Genomic DNA, 23,103 nt, shown 5'->3' on the forward strand with positions numbered 1-23,103 from the left:
TTTGTCCTGTTTGCAGGTCCTCGTAAGGGTCTGCAGGCTGCTAAGCCTACAGTGGCAAGATGGGTCAAGGAAGCCATTGCAGCGGCTTATGTGGCCGCGGGGAAGGTGCCGCCTATCCAGCTGAAGGCTCACTCCACGAGAGCTCAGGCGGCCTCGATGGCAGAGGCCGGATCCGTCTCCTTGGAAGAGATATGCAAGGCGGCAACGTGGGCTTCGGCTCATACATTCTCCAAGCATTACCGTTTGACTGTGGCTGCACGGGCGGAGGCCCGGTTTGGAGCTTCAGTGTTGAGGTCAGGGATTTCTATGTCCCGCCCTGGGTGAGTACTGCTTCGGTACATCCCACCAGTCTATGGATTGATCAGCTTGATGATATGGAAGGTAAAATTATGTATAATCATACCTGATAATTTTCTTTCCATTAATCATAGCTGATCAATCCATAGCCCCTCCCAGATATCTGTACTGTTTATATTCTGGTTGAATTTTAGGTTCAGTTTAGCCTTCAGTTACTTCAGGAGGACTTCGTGTTCAAGTTCTTCTTTCACTTGGATTCTTCAAGAGTTGAGACGAGTTTGTGTTACAGTGAGCTGCTGCATTCCTCTCCCCTCCGTTTTACGGGGCTGGATTGAGACATAAATTCTGCCGGCACTCCCTCCCGCTTCGTGCGGCTGTAGGGCAGCTTTGTACCCCTCCCGCTTCGGCGGTGTTAGGGTCAGTCAGCTCCTCCCGCGGTTGCGGTTGCAGGATAAGCCAGATCCCCCCGCATCGGCGGGTGTGGTGTCCCTCCCCCGCTCCGTGGGGATGAGCTGGACGGATTCCCCTCCCCCACTTGTGTGGGGATGAGCTGGGTTAATTCCCCTCCCCCGTTTCGGCGGTGGTGAGCTGGGCAGAGTGTCCCTTCGTGGGTGTAATTCTCTAAGTGCTGAGTCCTGCGGATGGAGCTTTGATATCGACATACTGAGGAGTTTCCGGCAGCACATGACCACATATAGGGAGGCAAAAGTTTGCTCTCTATCTCCACCTGCTGGTAGATGGACACAACCCACCAGTCTATGGATTGATCAGCTATGATTAATGGAAAGAAAATTATCAGGTATGATTATACATAATTTTACCTTTTCTCCGAGGACAAGCAGGCTGCTTGTTCTCACATGTGGGTCGATGTCTGAATCGGCATTTTGCAAACAAAATATAAACAAAGTTTTGCCAGTCTTCTGGCGCGTGTGCAGTGTGGACTGATTTCTCGCCTGCCGCGAGAGCGTGACTCAGTTTTCTTTTCTCTGTGTTGAGGTACGGTAGTTTTTTTTTTTTTTTTTTTTCTGCGCTCCTCTCAGGCCCAGGAAAGAGCTTTGAGTGTACTTTTAGTTTTTGTCCCCTTTCAGGTTTCTTTTGTTCTTCGTCGTGGCCGGTTTTTAGGCTGTGCGGTCGGGTTATTCCCTTATTTTTGTGCCCTTTTTCCTTCCATGTCATCAAAGACATCCAGCTGCTTCAAATGTTGTACTCTGTGCAACCGGACCATCTCAGTTACCGATACCCACACCTGGTGTATCCAGTGCCTTGGGCCCGACCATAGCCCAGCCGCTTGCAGTCTGTGTCTTCGTATGAAGAAACTGACCCAAGCGTCTTGAGAAGCCCAACGAGAAAAGCTTTTTGGGGCTCGGTCCAGTCCTTCGACGTCAACTTCGGTATCGAGGTTTGCGGCGTCGACATTGAGGGAAGCATCGATGTCGGGAGCGGAGGAAATGGCTGCTGAAAGACCAATTTGTGCTGGGAGCAGTGAGGCATCGAGTGGGTCTCCACTTGCCTCGAGGCCTCCTGTTATGCAGGCCTCCCGGGATCGACTTTCGTTGGACCCGGCCCCGAGGAGGCGTGAGGATTCCACATACTCCTCATCGGTACAGAGGAGTCTCGACGGGCATCGAGCGAAGGTGAAGAAACACTGTCATCGTTCTCCTTCGACACACGGTGTTGGGGGCGTCGAGGGAATCGGCACCTGAGAAGCGTCGGCGCCGAGAGGATAGCTCGCCCTCTATTCAGGAGGTGCTGATGCGTCGCTCTTTTGGCAGCCCGGTACCTGCTCCGGAGCCTCGACAGATTCTGCCACCGGCTCCTTTACAGACCCCATAGCCTTGTCTGACGGCGGCTTTCGACAAGCACATCAGGGCCCTGATTCCAGAGCTTTTGGAAGGATTGCTGCGCCAGTCTGCTTCAGTGTCAGGAGTGCTTACGCCTTCCATACCATCTGTTGCAGCGGCATCTGCTCTTTGCCTGTGGTAAGGTCCCCGTCCTCGGTGCTGCCTGCGGCATCAGTGTCTGCTGCCACCCAGGTCGACTCCCCTTCGATGTCAGTGGAGGAAGCTTCACCACAGTCCAGGCGGGCGTCAACTTCTCGGCACCATCAAGGACGTCGCTCCTTGGCATTGAGGCAGGCTCAGTTTCGGACTGCTCTGAAGGATGTCTTGTCTAATACTGAAGATGAGCGTTCATGGGGGGGAGGAGGAAGATCCCAGGTACTTTTCTTCTGATGAGTCCTATGGGATTCCTTCTGAACCTTCCCCTCCACCAGAAAGGAGACTGTCTCCATCGGAGAGCCTGTCCTTTACCTCCTTTGTCCGGGAAATGGCTTCAGCTATTACCTTCCTTATGGAGGTTGAGGATGAGCCCAGGGCTGAGATGCTCGAGGTCCTGAATTATCCTCCACCTAGAGAGACTGCAAAGGCTTCTTTGCATAATGCACTGAAGGAAGTCCTTATGTGAAACTGGTCGTTCTCTCTGTGATCCCGAAAAAAGTTGAATTCCAATATCGGATCCACGGTGAACCTGGTTTAATGAGGTCTCAGCTACCTCACAATTCCATGGTGGTGGACTCCGCCCTAAAAAAAGAGCCAAGAGCACTAGGGACTATGCCTCGGCGCCCCCAGGCAGAGAATCTAGAACCGTGGACTCTTTTGGGAGGAAGACGTATCAGGCCGCTATGCTCGCTGCCAAGATCCAGACTTACCAGCTCTTCACGAGCGTCCATCTGTGAAATTCGGTGAGGCAACTGTCCAGCTTAGTTGATGCACTCCCTCCGGAGCAGGCCGAACTTTTTTGCCAGGTGGTCAGACAGCAGAAGGTGTGTCAAATTCCTTGATAGGGGTACGTTCGACACTTTTGATGTAGCATCCAGGATTGCTGCCCAAGGTGTACTGATGTGCAGACTCTAATGGCCTGGATCATTCAGGCCAGCGGATGGTGGATGTTTTTTGCTTGGGGATAACCTTTTTGGTGAGAAAGTAGAGGATCTGGTTGACCAGATCAAGAAGCATAATGATGCTATGGATTCTTTCTCCTGCCGGGCATCTTTGGCTACTACCTCCTCATCCAGGAGGTTTTTTGGAGGGAAGAGGAGTGCTCCCGATTCCTATGCTAGGTGTAGGTACATTTCTGCTTCTCGGCAGCCTGCCCAGGCTCAGTCCCAGCGTGCTCGTTCTCGTCAACAGCTTGCGCATATGGCCACTGCAGCTCCCCAGCAAAAGCAAGGGATGGGCTTTTGACTGGCTCCAGTTCAGCATAGCCTCAGTAAACGTGTCCGTACTGGATGACTTGCCGGTTGGGGGGAGGTTAATGTTTTTTTCACCAGATCTCGTCCTCTGTGTCAGGAAGCCGTCCAGATGTGGCTTTGGGCAAGTGGTCACGGCATGTTTCTCCAAGCCACCTTTCTGGCAGGCGTAAACAGTCTAGCCGACAGGTTGAGCAGGATTATTCAGCCTCATGAGTGGTCACTGAACATGGGCGTAGTCCGCAAGATCTTCCGAGCGTTGATCTTTTTGCCACTCATATCAATCACAAGTTCCCTCAGTTCTTCTGTTCCAGGCTTTTGGCCCAAGACAGACTAGTGTCAGATGCCTTTCTCCTCCATTGGGGGACAGGCCTTCTGTATGCGTGGGGAAGACTTTGCTGAAACTCAAGCAAGACTGCGGAACCATGATCCTGATTGCACCCTTCTGGCCGCGTCAGATTTGGTTCCGTCTTCTGGAGTTGTCCTCCGAGGAACCGTGGAGATTGGAATGTTTTCCAACGTTCATCACCCAGAACGAGGGGTTGCTTTTACATCCCAACCTCCAGTCTCTGACTCTCACGGCCTGGATGTTGAGAGCTTAGAATTCGCCTCCTTTGGTCTTTCAGAGGGTATCTCCCGAGTCTTGCTTCCAGAAAAGATTCCACAAAGAGGTGTTACTCTTTCAAATGGAGGAGGTTTACCGTCTGGTGTGACAGCAGTTCCTGCCAAAGGTGGTGGTGGAGTTTCATCTGAACCAGTCAATTGTCTTGCTAACATTCTTTCCCCGTCCTCATACTCGCCCTGGCGAAAGCAGTTTGCACACCTTGGACTGCAAGAGAGCATTGGCCTTTTACGTGGAGCAGACAAAGCCCTTTAGACCGCCCAGTTGTTTGTTTCTTTTGATCCCAACAGGTGGGGAGTCGCCTTTGGAAAATGCACAATTTCCAATTGGCTAGCAGATTGCATTTCCTTCACTTACTCCCAAGCTGGGCTGACTCTGGAGGGCCATGTCATGGCTCAGAATGTTAGAGCCATGGCTGCGTCAGTGGCTCACTTAGTCAGCCTCTATTGAGGAGATTTGCAAAGCTGCGACGTGGTCATCCGTCCACACATTTACATCTCATTACTGCCTTCAGCAGGATACTCGACACGACAGTCGGTTTGGGCAGTTGGTGCTGCAGAATCTGTTCGGGGTTTAGAATCCAACTCCACCCCACTAGACCCATTTTTGTTCTGTTCCAGGCTGCACTCTGTTAGTTGTTTATGGTTTCAGGTCAATCTGTGTTATGTCCTCGCCGTTGCGAGGCCCAATTGACCAATGTTCATTGTTTTGAGTGAGCCTGGTTGCTAGGGATATACTCCACATGTAAGAACAAGCAGCCTGTTTGTCCTCGGAGAAAGCGAAGATACATACCTGTAGCAGGTATTCTTTGAGGACTGCAGGCTGATTGTTCTCACAAACCCCGCCCACCTCCCCTTTGGAGTTGTTATTTATTTCTTTCTTTGCTTTTTGATTAAACTGAGGAGGCACACTCGCGCTGTGGGCGGGAAATCAGTCCGTGCATGTGCGGTGCGCGTTGTATGCGCGCCAGAAGACTCTGGCAAAACTTTGTTTATATTTTGCTTGCAAAATGCCGATTCATGTGCCGACGCAGATGTCGACCCACATGTGAGAACAATCAGCCTGCTGTTCTCTGAGAATACCTGCTACAGGTAATTATCTTCTTTTTTTCTTCGTTGGGCTCTATTTGTTTTTAACGATTACCACTTTTTTTTGGGTTGGTAGGTTGTTTCTGTACTCATGTATGAAATATTAGGGAGCAAATCTGAAAACTAGAACCTGGTAAATTTACCCCTTGTCTTAGGAGTAAGGACAGGTTTTAGTTTGTGTATATGCACAACACCAGTGAGAATTTTAATCAGCTTGAAAGTTGTACATGATATTTTTCTGATGATAGCCTCATTTGTTATCCAGAATTGTTCAGTTGTATTTAGCAAATGAAACTGTATTGACCATGTCCCACTAGGTTTCAGTACTTAATATACTTTTTTTTTTCTTAAGGCTAAAGAGCGTGCCAATGGCATGGAACTTGATGGGCGAAGAATTCGTGTTGATTTTTCAATAACGAAAAGGCCTCACACACCTACACCAGGAATCTACATGGGACGACCTACTTAGTAAGTTATTCCTCTAGAGACTGGGTTGATGCTGTCTAAAATGTAGCTTACTATGATGATAGATTTTCTTTAGTTCTAATTCAGTTTTTTAGTATGCAGTTATTAAACCACTAGGCATATACAAAATCAATAGATTTTTGTACATGTGCATAGGTTTTTTGTTTTTTTTTTTAACTGTCCATGGCAATAATAATTGCTAAAATTTGTATTTGCTTTTTCTGTAGGATCTTGATCAAAACTAAAGCATATAGTTTAGAAAATGTAGAAGTATGTGATTCTGCCTCCTTCAGCATAATTCTGCCTTGAACTGACATTTTTTGGCGGGGAGGGGCCAAATATAAGCATTGTTGATCCCCAGATTTTAAAGCTTGGAAAGGGTGAGGAATTTTCAACCTATTTATCTGGATAAATGACATTTTGGAAATTGCCCCCTACAACAGGGTTAAAACATGAATGAAGATACCACACGTTAGGAGTGGTTGGAATAATATTTAACACATTTAAACTGATAAATCATAAAACAAATGCAAAACCACAGGTGCAGTCCCAGCAATGGCTGTGTTTCAAGAGATTGCTTAGATCAAGTGTCACATTGAGCAATGCCATCTTGCAATAGAATATATAATCCTATATAATAATTCTCTCCTCCAACGTTCTGTACTGCCTGGGACCGTGGCTCCCTTGGAGGTGGTGGTCAGGAAGGCTCCGTAGATCAGTCTGACACGTCACTGCTGCATTATGACGTGATCCCACACAGCTGATCGACACTGACAAACTGACACGCTCAAAAAAAAAAAGCAGCCAAAAAAACCCCAAAAAGGCTCGAGACTGGCTGCCGCCCTCCCCAACCTGCCCCGCTCACCAACCGAAGAGCTGGCTCCTTAAAAGTTTTTACCTCCTGCACGCAGGGACGCCGCTTCTGTCAGCCTTTTCTTTCGCTTCTGTTTCAGCTGTTCGCCCTTGAGGGGTCCTGAAACAACACGTGGGGTGGAGGGGATTACTGGAAATCCACTGGAAGGGGAGGGGCGGTTCCTGGAACTCGGAGAGTGGGGGGGGGGGGGGGGGGGGAGGCGGAGCAGGAAGGGAAGAGGGGTGGATGGGAAGAAGTGAGAGGGGGGTTCTGGAACTCGGACAGGGGGGAAGGGAAGGGGAGAAGGAGGGGGGATAGAAGCGGGAGAGGGGGGTTCTCTCGGTCTCATACACTCTCGGTCTCACAAAGAGTCTGTGTATCACATACTCACACTCGCGCTCTCTCACACACACTGTATCTGTGTGAAACACACTCTCACACACACTCACTGTCTCATACGCACTCGCACACACTGTCATTCTCGCAGACACACTCACACCCAGTCTCACACACTCGCAGTCACTCTCTCTCACACAGTCACTCTCACACACACACTCTAAAACATACACACTCCGAGGAAAACCTTGCTAGCGCCTGTTTCATTTGTGTCAGAAACGGGCCTTTTTTACTAGTATAATAGAATATCTCAAAATAAAATATTGGGATAAAAAGTACAGGTGTTTTTCATGTTATCTATTCTTCCTTTAGCTTCACCAACACCATAACTTGTGGGGTTGTATGTCAACCAGTGGGTGGAAACAAAGTAGTCTTGTGTGCAACCATAGAATTCAATATTTTTTTTTTCTATCTCAGCAGATGGTGATTGTTTCCTGTACAGCTGCTTCGCCCAGGGTCTGCTCCTAAATTATTTTATTGTAATTTTTGTTAAGCTAATCTTTTTCTTTCCTTCAATGGACGACAGATGAAGAAATAAGAGATTTATCTTGAAATTCTTTGGAAGTTTCCAAGTCCTTTTCCCTTTACTTTCCTTGGCCCCAGTAGGGGATTTAGAGTTGAGGTGCCCCAAAGAACTTATCTCTTGGTTCAGCAATTTTGCTGTGTGCCATTTGAGCATGGAGAGTCAATAGAGGACAACACCTCTACCTAGGAGGCTGCAGACTGGAACTAAGAACAGAAAGTGTATACCATATCTACTATAATAAAACTCACCCTCAACGTTCTGAGGACACTGACATCAGTGAAGCCAAGCCCTGACTTCCTTGAAAAAGGTTCGAAGGTTCGTGGTGGTGAAGCCACCAAAATCGCTCCAGGCCCCGCCCTTGAGGGCGGAGCAATGGCAGAACAACGAAGGGGTTGGCAGGGAGTGAGGCATGGAGGCGGGGGTGGGTGGGAAATCGCTCTGGTCCCCGCCCTCGCATCAAACATCATGACGGGGGCGGAGCAATGGCAGAACAACGAAGGGGTTGGCCAGGGAGGGGGGGGGGGTGTTGGCGACGAAAACCTTGCTAGCGCCCGTTTCATTTGCTCAGAAACGGGCCACTTTTACTAGTTTTCTAGAGGAGTGTGGTAGCCGTGTTAGTCCACTCTTAAGGTTATCAATAGAAATCAAACAAAATAAAACATGGAAAAGAAAATAAGATACCACCTTTTTTATTGGACATAACTTAATACATTTCTTGATTAGCTTTCGAAGGTTGCCCTTCTTCCTCAGATCGGAAATAAGCAAATGTGCTAGCTGACAGTGTATATAAGTGAAATCTTTCAAGCATTACTATGACAGTCTGACAGGGTGGGAGGAGGGGGGTGGGTAGGAAGTATGCATGGGGACATCAAAGCATATCATTGATATTCTAACAGGGTGGGTGTGGATAGGTGAGGGGAGGGTGATCAACAGAGACATACAGCTTTATGGTTTATAATAGTAGTATAATGGGCTAGGAACCCCAGATCCTTGTTAAGTCCTTTCTGTTGGGTGTTAAAATATTCAATCATTCTGACTTCAAAGGTCTTACGTTCTTGTATGGTTTTAAAGTTACCTTTGAGGATTCTCACTGTGAAATCACTGGTACAGTGTCCTGGTCCTGTAAAATGTTGACCAACAGGCGTGGGAACCCTGCTGGCACCAGTATTGTTCATATGATGTCTATGTAAATTGAATTTTGTCTTAAGCATCTGGCCTGTTTCTCCAATGTAGCATCCTTCGTTACATTTTTTACACTGAATGATATATACTACATTGGAAGATGAGCAAGTGAAAGATCCCTTCCTTAGCGTCCCTCCGGACCGGCCCAGGATTGGACTGATGGGTTGTGCACGCCTACCAGCAGGTGGAGACTGAGAAAAAAACTCTGACTCTAGAGAGCCAATGAGAGCCCTGGTCATGTGACCCTAGCCTCAGTATTTTCTCAGTCTCCCAGCAGGTAGGACGTGAGCCTATTAGTCTCTCTTTTTGGTATTTGTAGATATTTTCTTTATTGGTTCTTCTGTGGCCAGGAATTTTATTGAGGTCATTCCTGATACTAAGTGCCTTAGTGTTCAGCCTCTGGGGTGTTAAACTCGGGTGCCCCGAGTCCCTCCCCCCTATTTCCTCCCCATCTCCCTTCTGGTGTATCCTCAAACAGCATTATTAATAATTAAGGGAAGGTCTACCCTTTCATTGTAAAGGAGTATTGCCTTTGGGAGAGGCAGCCAGTACTTTAAAAAAAAAAGAAAAAAAGAACTGAACAGCTGAGTTATCTGTTCCCCGCTGACTTAACGAGCAGGCAGCTCTGTTTTCAACTCTGTGTGGGGTTTTCAGCACCTGTTTAAAAAAAAAAAAAAAAAGAAAAAAGCTACGAGATAGGGGAAGCGAACGAAGGCATGCCAGTACCCTTTTATTGCTCCTGTCAGCCCTCGGGGTTTTTAGCTGCTAAATAGGCTGTTTAAAAAGGCGCGAACCGCGTTGCTGCTTTCTCGCGAGTGCTCGCTTGTTTCCGCGATGGCGGAAAAGTTGAAAAGATGTGCAGTCTGTCAGCGTCGGGGGGTTAATGCATCCGGCGCCTGTAAATTTTGTACAGCGCTTGACATGCCCGCCGTTTCTCTTCCTCCGCCGACTTTGTCTTCGGTTCCGTCGGGGATTCCGATTTTACCGTCGCGCTCCCTCGCTCCTAGTTCGGAGGCCTCTGGCTTAGTTCTTGAAGCGCCCGCGGCGAAAGTGGCGCGAACAGCGGCCATTTTGTCTCCTGCTCCTTCAACATCGGGTGCCGCGTCTGGCCCTTTAAACTCTGCGATTTTGGGAGATTTCAATACGGAGGTCCTGGTACATTCGACAGCCACTCAGGGAGGAGGTTTTCCCCCTGAGTTTGTTATTCAGATGTACCAGGCCTTCCTGATGCAGCGAGAGGGTTCAGCAGCGGGGCTGTCAGGGGCTACAGCGGGGCTGTCAGGGGCTATGGGCAGTTCGGTTCCTACTGCAGCTAAGCCTAGGACATGTGAGTTTTCTTCAGATCTGGTACCAGAGCATAGTTCAGACATGCCTTTTTTAGAGGAAGAGGAAGACTTAGGACCGGCACTTAATGAGCTGGCTTGGGAGGATCCTTCCTCTTTAGATCCTTACACTGTTCCTTTGGGCCAGGGGGAAGATCCCTCGGTAGCTAGAGTGTTTCATAAGGAAGATTTACAGGATCTTATTGCTATGGTGGCTACTACTTTAAATTTTGATGATCAGCCTCCAGCTTCACAAGTCCGAAAGGTTGATTTGTTGGTTAAGGGCTCTAGGGCTTCCAGCAAGACCTTTCCTATGCATGAGGACATTTGGGATGTCATTAAAGCGCAGTGGGAGGTCCCGGATGCTGCTTTTCGGCCTACTAGATCTATGTCTCGTCTATATCCGGTGCCCGAAGCTGATAAAGCACTTCTTAAGCTCCCAGTGGTTGATGCTGTGGTCTCTGCGGTTACTAAACGCAACACAGTCCCAGTAGATGGAGGAACGGTGCTTAAAGATACGCAAGACAGGCGTTTGGACTCTCTTTTGAAGCATAATTTTGAGGTTTCCTCTTTGGCAGTGCAGGCGGCCATTTGCGGATCTTTAGTGGCCAGGGCCTGTTTTCGTTGGGCCGAGAGAGTCCTGGATAGATCTTCGGATGATCTCGCAGCTATAGATGTCGAGGTGGCAAAGATTGAAACGGGCTCTGCTTTTCTAGCCGATGCTCTGTATGACCTGTTGAGGGCATCTTCTAAATCTTTGGCCCTGGGAGTTGCAGCTCGCCGCTCTCTTTGGTTGAAAGGTTGGTCGGTAGATGCGGCCTCCAAGTCTAAGTTAAGTAAATTTCTTTTTAGGGGTTCATTTTTGTTTGGAGAGGATTTGGACAAATTGGTTCACTCCCTAGGAGACTCTAAGGTGCCTCGTCTCCCTGAAGATCGGCCTCGCCTGTCCAGTCGGGGTGCCTTGTTTGGACCTGGTAGGCTAAGGTCTTTCCGTAGATTTCAGCCTGATAAAGCTTCTCAGCCTCAGAGATCGCGTTTCTTTACCAGGAACCAGTCCTTTCGAGGTTACCGCAGAGGAGGCAGATTCTCAAGAGGCAATTTTCGCTCCCCTGCGCATACTTCCCAATGAAGGTGCGAGGGCCCCTTCTCTGGTACCTGTCGGAGCTCGGCTTTCTCAGTTTTATCAAAGGTGGGCCCACATTACATCAGATCAATGGGTCTTGGAGGTGGTTCGAGACGGATATGCCTTAGAATTTGCAAGGCCTATTTCAGACGCCTTTCTGGAGTCTCCCTGTCGCTCTCCCCTCAAAGCGCGTGCGGTTCGGGAGACTCTACAGAGGCTCTTAGATCTTCAGGCGATTTATCCAGTTCCTCCTGCCGAGTACAAGCGAGGTCGGTATTCCATTTACTTTGTGGTGCCCAAAAAGGAGGACTCCCATCGTCCTATTCTCGACCTCAAAGCTGTCAATCGCGCTCTCAAGGTCACCAGTTTCCGTATGGAGACCCTTCGGTCAGTCATAGTAGCAGTGCGCAAGGGAGAGTATTTAACAGCCTTGGACCTGACGGAGGCCTATTTGCATATTCCCATTCGTCCTGCTCACCACAAGTTTTTGCGTTTTGCAATTCTAGGCCAGCATTATCAGTTTCGCGCTCTGCCTTTCGGCCTGGCGCCGGCGCCGCGCACATTTACCAAAGTGATGGTCGTGGTTGCAGCGGCTCTCAGGAAGGAAGGGATTTTGGTTCATCCCTACCTGGACGACTGGTTGATAAGGGCAAAGTCTTATCAAGAAAGTTGTCAGGTCACGGAGCGAGTAGTAACGTTCCTGCAGTCCCTAGGTTGGGTGGTGAACATAGCCAAGAGCCGTTTGGTTCCCTCTCAGTCTCTAGAGTATTTGGGGGTCACCTTCGATACTGCGAGGGGTCGAGTTTTTCTTCCGCAGGGCAGAATCCTAAAGCTCCGGTCTCAAATTCTGAATTTGATGCATCTGAAAGTACCTTGTGCTCGAGACTATCTTCAGGTTCTCGGTTCCATGGCTGCCTCGATAGAAGTAGTTCCCTGGGCCAGAGCTCACATGAGATCTCTTCAGTGGTCTCTTCTGGGCCGGTGGTCTGCTCAAACAGATTCCCTTCTGATGAGACTGCCTTTGCGGCTCCGGGAGCGAATCTCTCTGTTTTGGTGGCTACGGATGCAGAATCTCACTGTGGGGATGCCGTTGGAGCCTCCGCGGTTGATACCTCTAACAACAGATGCCAGTCTCCGGGGCTGGGGGGCTCATTGCCTGGACAAGTGGGCCCAGGGCCTCTGGTCGCCGCTGGAAGCAGTTCAATCCATCAACTTTCTGGAGACCAGGGCGATTCGGTTAGCTCTGCTGCACTTCGGTTCTCTTCTGGAGGGCACAGCTGTGCGAGTTCTCTCGGACAACGCCTCGGCAGTAGCCTACATCAACCGCCAGGGAGGTACGAGGTGCCGTCTCCTGTGTCGGGAAGCGGAGAGTCTCCTGGCGTGGGCGGAGATTCACCTCACGGCCATCTCAGCCTCGCATGTGGCAGGAGTGGACAACGTGCAAGCAGACTTCCTCAGTCATCACACTCTCGATCCCGGGGAATGGGCTCTGAGCGATCGGGCGTTTCAGTTGATAGTACAGCGCTGGGGTCTTCCAGTACTAGATCTCTTCGCCTCCAGGCTCAACTCCAAAGTTCCTCGCTTCTTCAGTCGCTGAAAAGATGTAAGGGCGGCAGGGGTAGATGCCCTCTTGCAGCAATGGCCCTCCGGCCTTCTTTACGCGTTTCCTCCATGGCCACTAATAGGTAGTCTCCTACAGAAGATCGAATACCACGGGGGGCCGATCATTTTGGTGGCACCGGACTGGCCTCGGCGTCCCTGGTATGCGGATCTCCAGCGTCTGTCCGTGGCGTCTCCTCTTCGTCTTCCGGCACACAAGGACCAGTTCCGCATCCAGATCCAGCTCGATTTTGTCTTACGGCTTGGCTCTTGAACGAGCTCGTTTAACTAAGCGAGGATTTTCAACGCCAGTGATTTCTACCATGCTGCAGTCTCGTCGCCGTTCCACCTCTCTAAACTATATTCGCACGTGGAGAATTTTTGAGGATTGGTGTGCAGAAGCTGACATTGTTCCTTTTCGAGCGTCAGTACCTCAGATGTTAGACTTTTTACAGTGAGGTTTTGATAAGGGGCTCTCTCTTTCGTCGCTGAAGGTGCAGGCGGCAGCTCTGTCTTGTTTCAGAGGTAGAATAAGGGGTAAGTCTTTGGCTAGTCTTCCCGAGGTGGCTCTTTTTTGAAGGGGGTCAGCCTTCTTCGTCCTCCGGTCAGATCGGTTTTTCCATCTTGGAACCTTAATCTGGTGCTTTCGTCGCTAACAAAGCCTCCTTTTGAGCTTTACAAGCATGTTCTCTGAAGGATTTAACGCTTAAGACGGTGTTTTTGGTGGCTATCGCGTCAGCTAGAAGAGTCTCAGAGTTGCAAGCTTTTTCCTGTAGATCTCCATTTCTGGAATTTTCAAAAGAGCGAGTGGTCCTTCGACCAGTTCCTTCCTTTTTGACCAAGGTACTATCTCGGTTTCATATGTCCCAGTCGGTTTTTCTTCCTATTCTGGGATCCTCCTCCGGAACGCAGGCTCAGCGAAAGTTGCATACTCTGGAAGTTAGGAGAGTACTTAAACTGTATCTTGCGGTTACGGAGGACTTCCGTCGCTCGGACCGCCTCTTTCTGCTGTTTGCTGGCAGCTTCTAAGCCTACTTTGTCTTGGTGGATCAAAGAAATGATAGCGTCTGCTTATCTCTTGGCAGACAGACCAGTTCCGGCAGCTCTTAAAGCTCATTCTACCCGGGGGCAGGCAGCCTCGTGGGCGGAGTGTTCCTTGGTGCCTCCAGCGGAGATCTGTAAGGCGGCGACTTGGTCGTCACTTCATTCTTTCTCTAAGCATTACAGGCTAGATGTGCAGTGTCGTCAGGAGACCGTCTTAGCATCTCGCGTACTCACAGCGGGTTTGCTGGGGTCCCTCCCTTAGGACTACTGCTTTGTTACGTCCCATCAGTCCAATCCTGGGCCGGTCCGGAGGGACGCTAAGGAAGGAGAAATTAGACCTTACCTGCTAATTTGCTTTCCTTTAGTCCCTCCGCACCGGCCCAGGTCCCTCCCGTGTTCTATGGTTCTCAACTTTACTGTGTACAGAGATGCAACTGTCGTCTACAGAGCTGTTCTGCTAGTTTGACAGTTAAAGGAGATACATTATGGTCTATAAGAAATACATTATGTTCTACAAGTTAAATGTTTTGCAAGTTCTCTGATTATTCAGTTCATAATATTATACAACTTGCACAGTTTATGGGATACACATTTCTGTACATAATTGGCCATGCCACGGCTCTGAACCGAGTTGTTGGTGCGCCCAGTGTCACGGCGAAGCCGTAGTTGAAGCACGTTGGTTTCTCTTGTGCTTCCTGGCTGCTTAAATTCCTCAGGGCACAGAATATAGGTCCTTCTTTTCCTTTCTGCTTGGTTATTCAAATACTGAGGCTAGGGTCACATGACCAGGGCTCTCATTGGCTCTCTAGAGTCAGAGTTGTTTTCTCAGTCTCCACCTGCTGGTAGGCTTGCACAACCCATCAGTCCGATCCTGGGCCGGTCCGGAGGGACTAAAGGAAAGCAAATTAGCAGGTAAGGTCTAATTTCTCCTTTATGTTGAATATCTTTTCTTTGTGGATGACTTTGGGGTCCTGTGAAATATTTTGGCATAGTCTGTGAAGGAAGTGTTTTAAATTGGGTGGCTGTCGGAAGGCCAGTACTGGTGGGGATGGGAATATCTCTTTCAGTAATTCATCCTCCTGGAGTATATAGGTTGTTAGATCTCTTATGATTTTCCTCAGTTTTTCCAGCTCTGGATTGTATGTCACTACAAGCGGGATTCTGTCTGTGGATTTTTTCTTTTTGTACTGTAGCAGATTCTCCCTGGGTGTTTTGAGGGAGGAGGCAATATTCTTGGAGATTATTTTGGGGTTGTAGCCCTTCTGTTTGAAAGATTCAGTCAGGGTTTTAAGGTGTCTGTCTCTGTCCCCTGGGTCAGAGCAGATACGGTGGTATCTTGTGGCTTGGCTGTAAATGATGGATCTTTTTGTATGTGAAGGATGGAAGCTGGAGTTGTGGAGGTAGCTACATTTGTCTGTGGGTTTCTTGTATATAGATGTTTGTATACAGCCATCACTGATTGAGACCGTGGTGTCCAAAAAATTGACTTTTTCTGGAGAGTAGTCAATTTCGAATCTGATTGTAGGATGGTATGTATTGAATGCAGAATAAAATTGTTTCAGAGTTTCTTCACCCTCCGTCCAAATCATAAAAATGTCATCGATGTACCGGTAGTATTTTAGAGGTTTGGTCTGGTGTGTATTCAGAAATGTCTCTTCCAGCTCAGCCATAAAAAGGTTGGCATATTGGGGTGCTGTCCTGGTGCCCATCGCAGTGCTCATTATTTGCAGATAGATATCATTGTTAAAGTGGAAGTAGTTGTGAGTTAAAATGAATTTGATTAATTTTGTAATAGTTTCTGGTGAGTATTGATGGTCCAGTGTGGATTTTTTTTAGGAGTCTTCTAATAATTGCCCACCTCCAACCCCCCCCCCCCCCCCCCCCCCCCCCACACACACACACACTTCCACACTTTCTCTCTTCAGAGCCAAAAAACCCTTTTATTTGAGTCAAACATTCAAATTTTTATTCCTCAATCAACCATCTCCAGCTGTAACCTTGAGAAGAGGTAAGAAATGTCCGGTCATCATGGGTGGGGGCTGCGGTGATAGAGGAGAGAAATGCCTCTGTGCCCCTTCAGTCCTTTTTGTTTGTAGCCATGTCAAGTTGCTCTCCTCGCAGCACCTCAGGCTTTTTTTTTTCTCCCCCTCTGCTGACTGCTTCCTCTTCAGTCTCTCACTCCTCCCCTCAACCCAAAGCACAGGAGACTGCAGGAAAGTTTAAAATAGATATTCCATATCATCAAGCTGATCAATCCATAGACTGGTGGGTTGTGTCCATCTACCAGCAGGTGGAGATAGAGAGCAAACTTTTGCCTCCATATATGTGGTCATGTGCTGCCGGAAACTCCTCAGTATGTTCTCTATCTCAGCAGGTGGTGGTCACACACAGCAGCAGCTCTGGCTAGGCCTCCAAGCCTAATTTTTAGGTTTTGTTGAGTGCCTGGGGTTGAGGGCTCTTTTGAGCAAGTGCAAACCTGGTGGTGCCAGGTCCCTCCTTTTCTCCCCCCTCCCGCTGGCTCCGTAAAAAAAAAAAAAAAAAATTTTTGAACGTCCTTAAAGGCGTTTATTTCGACGTTTATTTAAACGTTTATTGCAGCTACTCACTGGGACACCAGGTCGTTACAGCTCGGAGCGGACAGCAGGTAATTTTTACCTTTTTATAGCGGGCAGGGGGTTCCCCGATTTATCTCCACGTGGCATATGGCGTCGGAGGGCGAGGGCGTAAAGAGTCGCTCCCCGGATCGCTTGGGCGCTTCTAGAGGAGATGCGGGGGTCTTAAAACCTGATTCGCCCTTGTTGGGTGACAGTTTCGTGGCCGATGAATGTCCCGGTCCTTCCTCTGGCGTGGCGATTTTTCCCGCCATAAACGCCCATCCCCCGCTCCTCGCCTCCGCCATCTTGGCCGGCCACTCTGCTCGGACGGCTTCTTCTTGGGCCGCCCTTGAGGTTGGAGACATTACTGCCATGAACGCCCTTAATTTGGGCGACGGCACAAAAGCGGCTAAAGTTAAGCGCCGTTCTTCCCGCGCGGCTCCTTCACGGAGTTTCGCGCCGGACGCCATTTTGGATGCGCAGCATGTCTCTCCCCCGCTCTTGCGAGCGCCGGTTGAGGGTGCGTCTAGGGCTGTTGCCCAGGCTGCGGAAGTGCACAGTCTGGGGGGTTTCTCCCCCCGAGTTTGTTTTGCTGCTGCATCAGGCCTTCCTTATGCAAAACGCTGCCCCTGCTCCCTCGTCTGGTAAAGAGGTTGAGGTTCCCAGAGGTAAACGCCCTCGGGTTGATTCCCAGGCCTTGGAGGACTTTGTCTCATCCGATGTAGATGAGGGCAGCGTATCTGAGGTCTCCCAACGGTCCTTTGCGGATTCCTTGGAGGAGACGGATCCCCGCTCGGATGGAGCGGATGACCCCTCTGCAGCGCGGCTTTTTAGCTCAGAGGATTTGTCCAACCTGTTGGTACAGGCCATGGACACTTTGAAGATTTCCTCTCCGGAGGACGTCTCTCCCTCAGCCCCTGTTGGCTCTGCCATTATGCTGGGGACGAAGCGCCCGCCTAGAACCTTCCACGTGCATGATGCCATGCACACCTTAATTGCGGCTCAATGGGATGTCCCGGAAGCGAGCCTTAAAGTGGCTAGGGCTATGTCCCGCCTCTATCCTTTGACTGAAAGTGAACGTGAGGCCTATCTGTGGCCTACCGTGGATTCTTTAATCACTGCGGTGACTAAGAAAACGGCGTTGCCGGTGGAAGGTGGCACGGCCCTAAAGGACGCCCAAGACAGAAGATTGGAGGCGGCCTTAAGGTCGTCCTTTGAGGCAGCTGCTTTAAGTTTGCAGGCCTCAATTTGCTGCTCCTATGTGGCCAGGGCGTGCCTGACTATGGTGCAGCGGGCTTTCCCCTCGGATCTTTCCTTGAGGGCTGATTGGCCGGCCCTGGAATCGGGCTTAGCCTATTTGGCAGACTTGCTGTATGATGTCTTGAGGGCCTCAGCGAAAGGCATGGCTCAGACAATCTCTGCGCGGCGGTGGCTTTGGCTGAAACATTGGTCTGCTGACCACGCCTCTAAATCCCGCCTGGCTAGATTGCCTTTTAAAGGCAAGCTGCTCTTTGGGGTCGAGCTGGACAAAATCGTGACCGATCTCGGCACGTCTAAGGGCAAGAAGTTACCAGAGGTCAGGGCTCGGGCTAGTGCTCGCCCTGGTACCTCCAGAGGACGGTTTCAGGAAGCCCGTCGGTACCGCCCGGGCAGGTCGGGCTCCTCTGCCCCCTCTTCCTTCAAGAGGAACTTCTCCCCCAAGCAGCATTCCTTTCGCAGAGACCGCCGTCCCGGAGGTGTCCCCTCCGGTCCTCCCCCAGGGTCTCAAACCCAATGACGGGGCCTTGGTCCACGCCCCAGTGCAGATTGGAGGACGGCTGTCCTCGTTTATGGGCGAGTGGACCACTATAACTTCAGACGCTTGGGTGCTGGAAGTCATCAGAGACGGCTACAAGCTAGAGTTCTGCCGACCCTTAAAAGACGGGTTTGTACTCTCTCCCTGCAAGTCTCCGGTCAAGCTGTGGTAGTGCAGCAGACCTTGAACAATCTGATCCGCCTGGGGGTGGTCGTTCCGGTGCCAGAAAATCAGCTTGGCAAGGGATATTACTCCTTTTTCTTTGTGATATCAAAGAAAGGAGGTTCTGTACGGCCTATCCTCGACCTCAAAGGGGTCAATTGGGCCTTGAAAGTTTGGTACTTTCGCATGGAGACCCTCCGCTCTGTTATAGCGGCAGTGAAGGCAGGAGAGTTCCTGGCATCCTTGGACATCAAGGAAGCGTACTTGCATATTCCCATCTGGCCTCCTCATCAATGCTTTCTGCGTTTTGCAGTACTGGGCCGACACTTCCAGTTCAGAGCCCTCCCGTTCTGGTTGGCTACTGCTCCGCGGACCTTCTCCAAAGTAATGGTGGTCATCGCGGCCTTCCTGAGGAAGGAAGGAGTTCAAGTCCATCCTTATCTGGACGACTGGTTGATCCAAGCCCCCTCTTATGCAGAGTGCGGCAAAGCTTTGAACCGGGTGGTTGCTCTTTTGAGCTCCCTGGGGTGGATCATCAACTGGGAGTAAAGCCAGCTGTGCCCGACTCAGTCTCTGGAGTATCTGGGAGTTCGTTTCGACACCCAAGGGGGCAGAGTGTTCCTGCCAGACAATCGGATTGTCAAGTTTCAGGCTCAGGTGGACTAGTTCCTAGTAGCCTCTCCTATTCGGGCTTGGGACTACGTGCAGCTGTTGGGCTCTATGACGGCCACGATGGAAGTAGTGCCCTGGTCCAGGGCTCATATGAGACCACAACAACACTCTCTGCTGCAGCGCTGGACTCCGATGTCGGAGGATTATGCTGTGTGCCTTCCCTTGGACCCAGCAGTGCGCAAGGCGCTGAGCTGGTGGACGCAGAGAGACAAGTTGTCTGCAGGAATGCCTCTGGTGACCCCGGAGTGGATTGTCGTCACGACAGACGCCTCTTTGATGGGCTGGGGAGCCCACTGCTTGGGAAGGACAGCGCAGGGGCTCTGGTCTCCTGCAGAGGCAAGTGGTCTATCAACCTCCTGGAACTCAGAGCCATTCGGTTGGTGTTGTTGGAGTTCATCCCGGTACTGGTGTTGAAGCCTGTACGGGTCGTGTCGGACAATGCCACGGCTGTGGCCTATGTCAACCGCCAGGGAGGTACCAAGAGCGCCCCTCTAGCCAAGGAGGCCATGAATCTATGCCAGTGGGCGGAAGCGAACCTGGAACAGCTGTCAGCGGCCCACATTGCCGGAGGCATGAATGTCAAGGCGGGCTTTCTCAGTCGCCATACCTTGGAGCCCGGAGAGTGGCAGCTATCTGCTCAGGCGTTCTTGGGCATCACGAAGCGCTGGGGCCAGCCGAGCCTAGTTCTGATGGCGTCATCGGCCAATTGCCAAGTGCCGCGTTGTTTCAGCAGAGGACGGGACCCTCGATCCCTGGGAGTAGATGCTCTTCTTCAACAGTGGCCGACACAAGAGCTTCTCTATGTGTTCCCGCCCTGGCCCATGTTGGGCAGGGTGCTAGACCGGGTGGCAAAGCATCCCGGCAGGGTAATCCTGGTGGGTCCGGATTGGCCCAGACGTCCCTGGTATGCGGACTTGATCAGGCGCTCAGTCGGCGATCCTCTGCGGCTGCCAGTGGAGCAAGGCCTGTTACATCAGGGTCCCGTGGTGATGGAGGATCCCTCCCCCTTTGGTCTTACGGCCTGGCTATTGAGCGGCAGCGTCTGAGAAAGAAGGGCTTCTCAGACAAGGTCATCGCCACTATGCTGAGAGCGAGGAAGCGCTCTACTTCTACTGCTTACGCCAGGGTTTGGCGTATCTTTGCAGCGTGGTGTGGAGCAGGCTCACTTTCTCCCTTCACTGCTCCAATTTCTTCAGTGTTGGCGTTCCTGCAAGAAGGTCTGGACAAAGGCCTGTCGCTCAGTTCCCTGAAAGTTCAGGTAGCGGCTCTGGCTTGCTTCAGGGGCCGCCTGAAGGGTGCTTCCCTGGCTTCGCAGCCAGATGTGGTGCGCTTTCTCAAGGGAGTTAATCACCTGCGCCCTCCTCTGCACTCAGTGGTGCCTGCGTGGAATCTCAACCTGGTGCTAAGAGCATTGCAGAAGCCGCCTTTTGAACCCTTGTCGAGGGCATCTCTGAAAGACCTGACGTTGAAAGCAGTCTTTTTGGTGGCTATCACTTCAGCCAGAAGAGTTTCCGAGCTCCAGGCACTCTCATGTCGAGAGCTTTTTCTGCAGTTCACTGAGGCAGGAGTGACTATTTGCACAGTGCCTTCCTTCCTGTCCAAGATTGTTTTTCGCTTCCATGTGATTCAGCAGCTCTGTCTCCCTTCCTTTCGTAGGGAGGTCTACCCAGAGGAATACTCTGCTCTCAATTTTCTGGATGTGAGACGAGTCCTCATCAGATACTTGGAAGTGACCAATGATTTCCGGAAATCGGATCATCTGTTTGTCCTGTTTACAGGTCCTCGTAAGGGTCTGCAGGCTTCTAAGCCTACAGTGGCAAGATGGGCAAGGAAGCCATTGCAGCGGCTTAGGTGCCGCGGGGAAGGCCCATACCTTTGCCAGGCATTACCGCTTGACTGTGGCTGCTCGGGCGGAGGCCCGGTTTGGAGCTTCAGTGTTGCGGTCAGGGATTTCTATGTCCCGCCCTGGGTGAGTACTGCTTCGGTACATCCCACCAGTCTATGGATTGATCAGCTTGATGATATGGAAGGTAAAATTATGTATCATACCTGATAATTTTCTTTCCATTAATCATAGCTGATCAATCCATAGCCCCTCCCAGATATCTGTACTGTTTATATTCTGGTTGAATTTTAGGTTCAAGTTTAGCCTTCAGTTACTTCAGGAGGACTTCGTGTTCAAGTTCTTCTTTCACTTGGATTCTTCAAGAGTTGAGACGAGTTTGTGTTACAGTGAGCTGCTGCATTCCTCTCCCCTCCGTTTTACGGGGCTGGATTGAGATTTAAATTCTGCCGGCACTCCCTCCCGCTTCGTGCGGCTGTAGGGCAGCTTTGTACCCCTCCCGCTTCGGCGGTGTTAGGGTCAGTCAGCTCCTCCCGCGGTTGCGGTTGCAGGATAAGCCAGATCCCCCCCGCATCGGCGGGTGTGGTGTCCCTCCCCCGCTCCGCGGGGATGAGCTGGACGGATTCCCCTCCCCCACTTGTGTGGGGATGAGCTGGGTTAATTCCCCTCCCCCGTTTCGGCGGTGGTGAGCTGGGCAGAGTGTCCCTTCGTGGGTGTAATTCTCTTAAGTGCTGAGTCCTGCGGATGGAGCTTTGATATCGACATACTGAGGAGTTTCCGGCAGCACATGACCACATATAGGGAGGCAAAAGTTTGCTCTCTATCTCCACCTGCTGGTAGATGGACACAACCCACCAGTCTATGGATTGATCAGCTATGATTAATGGAAAGAAAATTATCAGGTATGATACATAATTTTACCTTACTGCCACTTTAGCAAGCCATAGTGTTTTCCTTAGTGGTGGTAGGGGTGCTCTGGAGCGCAAAGCCTGCAGAACCATGACTGTCACTCCACCCCCACCGCTGATCCTGCTTGACTTGTACCCAGCACAACCACAGGGTAGCATTGTTTCAGTGAGCAAACCACAGTGCAGGTAAAGAAAGAAAAAAAGGAGCACTGTTCTTCAAAGCCTGCTCAGTCAGCTGTAAGTAAACAAACCGTTAGTGACCCTGCTGTCAGTAATACTACTATGAAGTCGGCCTCTACCCTCAAACACAAACCTTCCCCTCCTCTTTCAGGAGGGAATCCTCTTCCAAAATGGCAGAAATTAGTCAGGATAACATTCATTCTCCGAGGACAAGCAGGCTGCTTGTTCTCACGACTGGGTGACGTCTGCGGCAGCCCCCACCAACCGGAAGAAGCTTCGCGGGCGGTCCGCACGCAGGGCACGCCCACCGCGCATGCGCGGCCGTCTTCCCGCCCGTGCGCGACCGTTCCCGCCAGTCTTTTCTTTTCCGCGCCTGGAGAGAGTCGTGCGACTGCCGCTCTCTCTTAGTCAGCCCCGGAAAACCGTCGCGTTGTTCGCGAATTCGTTTATTTTTTTGTTTCTGTTGCCGCGCGCTCCAGTTTTCCTTTTTCTTTAAAAAAAAAAAAAAAGAGAGCACGCGCTCTATTTTCCCTCGTTTTCTAGCGGGGGCGTCGTGTTGCGGCCTTGTGGCCGCGCGGTCGATTATTTTTCGAGGTGTGATTTACCGCCACCATCGACGACTTTAACTTCGCCGACGCGATTTTTCCGTCGATGTCCTCGAAGGTCCCGAGTGGATTTAAGAAGTGTGGTCGGTGCGGCCGGCCTATCTCGCAGACCGACACCCACGCTTGGTGCCTCCAGTGCCTCGGGCTGGAGCACAATATTAAGTCGTGTTCTTTGTGTCTTGGTCTCCGGAAACGGACTCAGGTTGCGAGGCAAGTTCTTCGGGACCGTCTTTTTGGAACTTGCGCCGGCCCCTCGACGTCGACCTCGACGGCATCGGTATCGACGGCCGGTTCTTCGGTACCGGTATCGGTGTCCGCGAAATCGACACCGATGGCATCGACCCCAGGAGTACAGGTCCCGTCGGTCCGCCGGTCCTCCGGTGACGGTAGGGGTGAGAGGCCGCGTGGGCAATCGGCCCCGGTCACTCCCTCTGCTCATGGCCCTCGGGACCGAACCCTGTCTGACCCGGCCCCTCGAGACCGAGGGGGATCGACATCCTCTTTCTCTGTTCCACCGGGCGCCGATGACGGGCACCGCAAGAAACAGAAAAAGCACCGTCATCGGTCCCCATCGGTGCGC

The 23,103-nt window shown here is 50.9% G+C and overlaps 1 protein-coding gene across 2 annotated transcripts in view; it reads left to right on the forward strand.

Annotated features, from left to right (window-relative positions):
- The window catches only part of TRA2B (transformer 2 beta homolog), a 292,195-nt gene that overhangs the window by 141,713 nt on the left and 127,379 nt on the right, over positions 1-23,103 (forward strand). For both annotated transcript variants that reach the window (XM_030210189.1, XM_030210190.1), the window contains exon 5: positions 5,607-5,722. In XM_030210189.1, the coding sequence (XP_030066049.1) occupies positions 5,607-5,722 (116 nt within the window). The remainder of the gene's footprint in view (positions 1-5,606; positions 5,723-23,103) is intronic.

This window comes from Microcaecilia unicolor, chromosome 7 (genome assembly GCF_901765095.1).
Source record: "Microcaecilia unicolor chromosome 7, aMicUni1.1, whole genome shotgun sequence".
Taxonomy (NCBI): domain Eukaryota; kingdom Metazoa; phylum Chordata; class Amphibia; order Gymnophiona; family Siphonopidae; genus Microcaecilia; species Microcaecilia unicolor.